This window comes from Sturnira hondurensis, unplaced genomic scaffold (genome assembly GCF_014824575.4).
Source record: "Sturnira hondurensis isolate 20B ecotype Veracruz unplaced genomic scaffold, ASM1482457v3 Scaffold0021953, whole genome shotgun sequence".
NCBI classification, from domain to species: domain Eukaryota; kingdom Metazoa; phylum Chordata; class Mammalia; order Chiroptera; family Phyllostomidae; genus Sturnira; species Sturnira hondurensis.
In genome coordinates, this window is record NW_028094584.1 from 20355 (window position 1) to 29015 (window position 8661).

At 49.9% G+C, this 8661-nt stretch overlaps 1 gene segment (V, D, J or C); it reads right to left on the reverse strand.

The window, feature by feature from the left end:
- Positions 1-276: 276 nt before the first annotated feature.
- On the reverse strand, positions 277-914 carry LOC118978538 (immunoglobulin lambda variable 7-46-like). The segment is given in 3 exon segments: positions 277-338; positions 423-731; positions 817-914. Coding segments are annotated over 3 exon segments (420 nt in total).
- Positions 915-8661: the final 7747 nt, after the last annotated feature.

The window sequence follows — 8661 nt, forward strand, 5'->3', positions numbered from 1 at the left end:
TCCTCTGGGAAGGGGGCTCCCGCTCCATTTCCCAGTGTCTCTGCCTCCTCTGCTTCTTCACACCAGATTATGGAGTGTGTCTTGGTTGTTAAATGCTGGCCAACCCACCGTCACACCTGATTGTCTGTGTGTGCGTGTGTCCACATGGGAATGACCTTTCCTTTGCTGTCCTGCCCATTACCTGTGAAATTGTTGATGACATTTGCTCCTGTTTTAAAGAGGACTTAGTCTTCCTGAAAAGTTGGCTTATATCATGTCACTGCTTAGAAATGTGGATCAGGTTGCACCCCCTGAGGCCATGGAGAACAAACCTGAGCCCACACTGGCTAGACCAACCTCTGTGAGAAGGAGATGGGGGATGGGAGAAGCAGAGGGTGCACTGAGTCGAGTTTTTGCCTCCCTTCCCCCCCTGCATGTATCACTGTGGTGATGGTTGCTGTACCACAGAGCACAGTAGTACTCATCCTCGTCCTCAGGCTGGGCCCCTGACAGGGTCAGGGCAGCTTTGCCCCCGACGATGGAGCCTGAGAACCGGGCAGGGGTCCAGGAGTATTTACCGTTTGTATCATGAATTAGTGTCATTGGGACTTGGCCAGATTTCTGCTGTATCCAGTATGGATAGTTACTGCTGCTGATGGCTGCAGTGCTGGAGCCACAGGTGAGAGTGACTGTCCCTCCTGGGGACACAGTCAGTGAGGGCTCCTGAGTCACCACAGCCTGAGACCTGGACCCTGAAATGAAAACAGACACCTGTCAGGAATGAAGAGGAAGGCAGAGGGATCCCCCCAAAGTCTGGTCTCTGGTGAGTCTACAGACCTGGGCAGAGGGTGAGGAGGGGGAGCAGGAGAAGAGGAGTCCAGGCCATGGTGGACACTTTCCAAATCCCCTGGGCTCAGGCTGGGACTGCTCTCTTGGTGTCTCTTTATGTCCTCCTCAGCTCCGTGGGTGAGGGGTGTGTTTGGTGGGGCATTATGCAAATATGATCACACAACAGCATCCAATTCTGGGTCCTCAGGACACTTCTTAGCTTTCCTGTGAGCAGAACGCAGTGGTTGGTGAGCTTTCAGGCTGTCCCTTGAGTGGAAGCACCTGCTGTCAGTCAGGTCTAACTCAGGCCATGAATGTGGACACAGGGCCCTTTCCATTAGAGCATTTTGAGTTGGTTTCAGCCATGCACCTCTGAGAAGACCCACAGCGCCCCCTGGTGACGTCCTCTGGGGACCATTCATGGTGTTGGGAACTGTTAAAGTAACAGTGGTGAAATGGAGGGGAAGAAAGAAATGAATGGAGGGAGGGAGGGAGGGAGGGAGGAAAGGGGAAGGCAAGTGAAAAGGGAGGGAGGGAGGCAGAAAAAGAAAGAGAGAGAGAGAGACAACAGAGGTAAGGAAGGAAGGAAGGATGGATGCAAGGAGAGAAGAAAAGTAGACATAGTCCTGATTCGCTGCCGAAAGTATCCTTTTTCAATTTCACTTTTTGTGCCTTTCAGTTCTACAATACAATGTCCATTTGGTTTGTCTGATGACTCCTGTTTATGTTCAGTTTTTCTCTTTTCCCATTTGTCCCAAGAACACTCATTGTTGCTATTCACATGGATTTACCATCATTGCCAAAATAATATCTGTCACAGTTCTCCTCATCTGAATCAAGTCAGAGTCATATCAATTGATTTTTCATTTTTCATTCAGCCTTTGACCTTTCTGTTTGCTTTTTTCAATATATAATGGTGTATTTTTACTGGATTCTGGACATTTGGAGACCACAGGAGGAGCCCCTGGGTCCCCTTGTTTCTTCCTTTAATCAGCCCACCCTCCCGTGGGGCTAAGCAGAAGGTCAGGGTATGTGTGTTCCGCTCCCACTGACCACAGCAAAGTGGAGCCCTGACTCCATTGCTCTGTGCTCTGACACCTTGTGGGGACTCTGAGGAAGTGTCTGTCAGAAGCTGGTTCCCTTCAAGTTTCATGTTAGAAAAGCCCCTTGCTCAGGCACTGCTGGCCTCAAGGAGGGAAGTACAGGGCTCAGTCAAAGGGCTGGGGGTGGGCATTCACTAGGTCCCACTGGGACCTTTTGTCCTCACTGACAACCAGGGAGGAAGGGGGCAACTGTGGATCTACTCTCCTGCCTCCCATCCCTTCTTCAGTGCTGGTAACATAAGGGACTCAAGGCTCCTCTCACATTCATCCCACAGTCACCAGCAGGGGGCGCAGGGCTGCAGACTAGCACTGCCTTGTACTGCCTCATTTAGTCACTGCTAAGGGCCCTGGGTTGAATGATCAGCTTCCTGCTGGGCCACCAGAATCACAGATGCCAGCTGGGTGTTCACTTTCAACTGTTATTTCTGGTTCTATGAATAAAGAACACTTGACCTCCTGATATATTTTGGAAACCATTCCTTCCTCCCCCTTTTTATTAAAAATTTGTTATAAAATAGTTATTTCCTCATTAAGTGTTGGATAAAATTAAGCAAAAAAGTAAAGTGAGTTTGAAGATTTAAAACTACATTGATAGTGTACTTAAAATGTGCAATTACGGCCCTGGCTGGTGTAGCTCAGTGGATTGAGCGCGGGCCTGTGAACCAGAGAATCGCTGTTCGATTCCAGTTAGTGCATATGCCTGGGTTGCCAGCAAGGGACGCAAGAGAGACAACCATACATTGATACTTCTCTCCCTCTCTCCTTCCCTTCCCCTCTAAAGATAAATAAATTAATTAATTAATTGAAAAATGTGCAATTATGTACCCGAGATTCAACAGAACAGATTTCCCATTTCATTGGGCAGCAACCACACAGTACAACAAAGCCAGCTTTTCAACAGGTGTAATTTCACATTCAATGTTAGTATTGAATTGAAAATAAATGGCATGCTTATCTTTCAAAAAAACGATTTCAATGATTTTAATGAAGATAATGTGTTTTGAGATAAAAGTAGTAGCAGTTGAAAAAATCCATTTTCAATTTTAGTGCAAACTTTATCTCATGTGCAGCATTGACAGTTACTAAAATATTTCTACCACCCATGGTCTCCTGGCACTTTCCTGGGAGCAGGTGAACCTGGGAAACTGTGTCAGCGACTCAGCTACTTTCTGGTCATTCTGACAAGCCTCTCTGAGGAGTGTTTTTTGAAGCAGTCACGTAATGATGTTGCTTGCATTAGGAAGACCAGTAAGAAAAGAATGTATTTAGGTTGACCCCATGTACACAGACCCAGGTGAGGATGTGAGGTCTCCTGGTGGACAACATAAGTGACAATTAGAAGTTAAACATGAGGCCCTGGCTGGTGTAGCTCAGTGGATTGAGTGCGGGCCTGGGAACCAGACAATCGCGGTTCCATTCCCAGTCAGGGCACATGCCTGGGTTGCAGGCCGGTTCCTTGCAGGCTGACTACCAGAAGGGAATGCACAAAAGGCAACCATACATTGATGTTTCTCTCCCTCTCCTTCCCCTCTAAGATAAATAAATAAATAAATAAAATCTTAAAATAAAAAAATTAAATGAGCTGGTATTGGGTATAGTCAGGGACCGGGCGGTGATGGGTCACCAAGGAGATGTGGATAGATGTTTCCCTCATTGCCTCATGTAATGGGAGTTCTTAGTACTTTGGGGTTGTATTCAGATATGTGGGGGGGATCATTGGCCTCCTGATTGGGCTGGAGCCCAGAGGTGGGCAAGGAGGTCGTGAACACCAACAAGGAACCAGGGAAGATGCTGAACCCCTGAGGGTCAGTGACCTCTGTCCTGGGTCACAAGGTCAGAGACCTGCCTGGGAGCCCTGAGGACCAGTAGGTTCACTGCTCCCTGTATAGGGGAAGGGATGGTGGATCTGGGCTCATCAAGAGCTTCTCAGGGGCACTGACCCAGGAACACCCTGGGGATGTCCTGCTCCTGCTGGCCCACAGCCTGGCCCACACCCTGGAGGGCTACAAAGTTCCAATTACATCTGAGAGGAGAGGGGCCACGGTCAGTGCCTGTGGGCTCAGGAAAACCACTCACAAATGCCCCATAGTCCTGAGTGGTGGCAGCTGTGAGAGCATCTCATCCATGGACCCACTTCCCCCACGAGCCCTGCAGCAGGATCAGCATTTTCCCAGCTGCTGTGGAGCCTCCCCCACCACCTTGGGACCCAAAGAATTTCCAGGCCTAGGACCCCATATTTCCCCTTGAGCACCTCCCACCCCTCAGTTTCACAAGTAAAGACTCAGGGCCCCAGCAAGGCTCACAGCTGCCCCTGCCCCTGAAATTCCTCCTGTGCCTGAGTCTCACCCAGCATCTTACCTCTGAGTTTCCAGTCCCAGAGACACCGTGGCTCTAGGCCTTCCCAGAGCTCAGGGTTGGTGTGGGAATGGAACAGTCTCTGCTCTGAGCCCTCACAGCACAGAGTCCTTGCAGTGAGCAACTGCCCCCTGTGGGGTGGTCCTGGGCTGTGACCAAGGAGAAAAACCAGGAAGGCCTGTTACCTCATTTCAAGGGAGAGAGGGAATTTCCTCAGGTTCTGGTTGTATGGCACTTGGATGACAGAACACAGGCGACAAAACCCATGGAGCAGAAGCCAGAATCTGGGCTGGGGGTGGGGCGTTGGGGAGGCCGCCCTGTCTACATGCCTCTCTTTTTTCTCCTGCCTCAGCATCTCAGCAGCCCCAAGTGTCAAAGGCAGTTGAGAGCTGTAAGTTTACAGAGAATGAGAAACTCGACATTGCCCTCTGCGTGTTTTTGTAGTTTCCCTCACATTTCAGAGTCCCCGAGAGTTCAGTGAGGTGGGGGACGTGGCACATGTGTCCTTTGACTTCTCTTAGGAGCCCGGGCAATGCGGTGAGATTAACCCACTTGCCATCCTGGCTCAGTGGACCACGGACTCCACACGAGTGCATTTAGGCTTGTCTTTCTGATTTTACATATTACCTGAAATCCATCCTCCATCACAAAGCCTTCCTTAATTAATGAATTAGACGTGCCTGGTAATGAATCCCTTACATGAAAAGCCTATAATTCTACTTGTACATATTACCTCCCTACCATTAATTCATTTCTGTGCTTACGATGTAAAAGATTTCCTGGTAAATTTCCTGTGTATTTATGCTAGCTTTGCTCACAGTTTCATGTTTTCTCTGTTTCCGAAATCTCTTACTGTGTCCCGGCTGTCTATCTTCCTTGAGGGCATGGAAATGAGGGGGATGCGCGTGAGCCCCCTGCACCTGGACACTAGGGCGGCTTGACCCACGATCCAGTCCACGGGGGACTGGCCACCCGTTGTGGCCTGGAAGCATCTTGAGGGGGATGCGTGCTCTCCATCACGCAGGCCTGGCAGGTTGTCTGGATGAGCCCTGGCTCTGCACCTAGAGGCTCAGTCGCCCAAAGCCTCTGATGGCTCCTACAGCGCATGCGAGTGCGGTGTTGCTCCTCACAGCCAGGGTTCTGGAACTGACAGACCTTGGAGAAGATGGGTCACAGGAACCGCTGGGTCACAGGAATACACTCACAGGAGCCAGGTATTCCCCAGGCCTACACTACCCAATGCACATATGTCCACAGCAGAGTGGGAGAGAACCAACTGGTTTTCAGGTGGGACAGGGACACTGGCAGAGTGTCCTTCTCTCTAGGCACCAGGCAGTCCATAAGTCCCCACGTTCACATGGCGACTCACTGTTGCTCCTTTGCAGCTGCTGCCATGGAGTCATTTGTGTCCATTGTCTCCCTCTGTCCCAGAGACTATGGAGGGTTTGGGCCCAGGGTCAAACTCCATAGGCCTGGATGCCGAGCCGCCAGGGGCCTGAGTGAAGGGTGGATGTTTACTGAATGTGTGGGGAGCAAAGTTCAGGCTCACAGGGATCTGAGTGGAACTGGGCTCCAAGTTTGCTCCCTCTTTTTCCCTCTGGCCACGGCTCCCTCCATGAGTAACTGACCCTGTCATTGCCTGGTGAATAATGTGTTTTCTGCGTGTGTTCAGGGTGAGAAAAAGAAGCTGTCTAAGGCCTCGTAGATGTCCCCAGCTCTGTATTTCAAGAGTCACTTGCTCTCAGTCGCCCCTTCTCTGTACCTTGCCCCTCCTCAGTGATGTGTCAGACAGATGCCACTCCTTGTTGTGACCTGGAATGAAATAAGAGTCCTGCTGAGCATGTGCAAAACTAGCCCAGGAAGTTCTGGCCGTGTGGCTCAGTTGGTTGTCCTGTCATACCATACACCACAAGGTTGTGGGCTCGATGACCCATCAGGGCACATACTTAAGTTGCAGGTGAGATCCCAGGTCGACGGTCATACAGGAGACAACCAATCAGTGTTTCTCTTTCCCATCTGTATTTCTCTCCCCCTTCAGCTTGCTCTAAAATCAGTAAACATCCTTGGGTGAGGATTTAAAAAGAAGGTTACGATGTAAAAAACTAGCCCAGGAAGGTAGGGAACCACATTAGGAAAAGAGAGTAACCGTATTTTCAGAAACAGCCTGACCATTCTGGGACAGAAGATGTTCCCAGAGGAGGCACCAGTTCAGGCTGTTCTGAGTGATGTTTCCGTGTCTCCCACTGGGGCAGCCCTGCCCTCGACAGCCGCTAAGCCTCCTAGAGGCGCACAGACTGGCTTTCGACATGACTATTGAAATTTCGTCCACAGGTCTCACAGTTCCGTGCGTGGGTACACCAGTGGCCGTGGCTAGGTGGTGATGGACACCTGGCCTAGTGTCCCAAATGTCACTCGGTGAGCCATGATATTCAAATTTGTTAGGACTCCAATCTGGAGTCCTAGCAGATTGGACATGCGAATGGCTGCTGTAGAGATATTTTATATTAATCTTCCAAGTGATATCTCTCCAAATGGGTATTTTTTGTCAATATATCTGTATTGTCTCTTTTCCATGTTCTGCTTCCCAAATTGCTCTGTAGGTATAAATGTATTTTATAATTTTTTATTTCTCAACTTATGTTTGATTTTCCTATGACGCTGTTGCAATGAATGGTTTAACCATTAGGAAATTGCGTGTTTGCCAGTGACTAAATGAAGGGTAAACCCACACTGAGAACAGACACAGAAAGGACATGCAAGGGACCAGGGGTGTCTTAACTCAGCCTCAGGAACAGGCATTTCTGCAGAGGGAAGTCCCACCAGAAAGTCTTTGGAGGGAAAAGTCGATCCAAACCAAACAAATGCATTTTCCGTTGGTGCCCTCCAAGCTTGCTGTGAGGGTCTCCAGTACTGCTCCCATACTCGCCAAGAGACCCGAGAGATGCGCAAACAATCCGTGGCCTGGTCGGGGCCGCTGTGGTCTCCTCCATAACTGCAGGTGGTGTCAAGACCAGAAGGAAGTGGTACAGATTCTACCACTTTTTCTTTCCGAGGAAGACATCGAGATGATCAGACAAGTGGACATCCTGACTGCCTTCATCCTGGAGCTCAAACATGATTCCAGGTTTTAGTGAGAATGGGAATTGAGGCCTTGAAAAAAAAAGCTGATTTTCCAAATAAAAAAATAAGAATAATAAATGTTGTCTACTTTACAGCACCTGTAAGTAATTGTGCTCCCTGGAGGTGGTGCAGGGCTGTGGGCACTGGGGAAGGGTGTCCTGTGCTGTTATGTGAGGAGAGATCATGAATGTGTGTGTGAGTTGTGTTCATGAGCCTGCGTGTCTTCCTGGGAGTTGTTTCTCATTCACACCACCATGATGTCAGCATCAACCTTCTGATATAAATTCCATGACAAGTGAGCACTTTCTTAAATTAACTCAGACAACACACATCCCAGCTCCACCTGCAGTTCTGTTTGTTTTTCCATCTCAGCGGATGGAGAGATCGAGGTGCTGATATCAGTGGCGCCATCCCTGTGGTTCTTAAAGTGGAGCATTCACTGTGTGGACATGGCAATTCTGATGCTCTGAACTATCAACCTGCACGTTCCCTCCATCATGGGATCAGTACTCACCTTGCAAGGTCAAGGGTCAAGGACGTGAAGAGGACAAGCCACACTCCCTGCACTTCACATGTTGCTTGAAGACCATGACCTGCAGAGAGTCCAAGGAGGCCAGCCAGGTGCTGGCACAACCAGCTGCAGAGTGAGCTCTTCAAGAAGTACGCGCGGCCACGTGTGCACAGCGCACCCAGGGCAGAGGACCTGGTGCCTGGGAGGTTGGAGGTTTGCAGGTGGTTGGGTGCTCACTCAGTAAGATTCCTATAGAGAGGCTGGCTGCCACCTCTATGGCCTTCAAAAGCATTGTGCCCAAAATAGCCACTGAGCTGAATAAGCTGCCAGGTTTGTCTGGAGTCCAGAGCAGGGGCTGCCACCCTCACTGCAGCCACCACCGCTTCCCCACCCCCCACCCCCACCCCAGGCCGCCCGGTGATGCTTCAGAGACTGGAGTGTTTCTCTGGAACTTCTCCCATGCCCCACTCTTCGCCATCTCGTCCTACCTGCCTGTGGCCGGAGGGAAGGGGATTATTGCCACTCGCTGAACTAATTTCTTCAAATCTTTCAGGGAAATGGATGCTCCAGAAAGCTGTTCCACACCCAGATATTCAGTTGTTGGCAGCCCCCTGGCACAGGGGTGGGGTTCTGCATTCTCCAGTCTGAGAAGCATGTGATGATGTAGAGTGTGGGGTTGGTCAGAAACCTGAAATGGAAAAAGGATGTCAAGGATGGTCGGGATGACCCTCAATTCCAGTACATGATTAAAGGGAAGTATTTCTG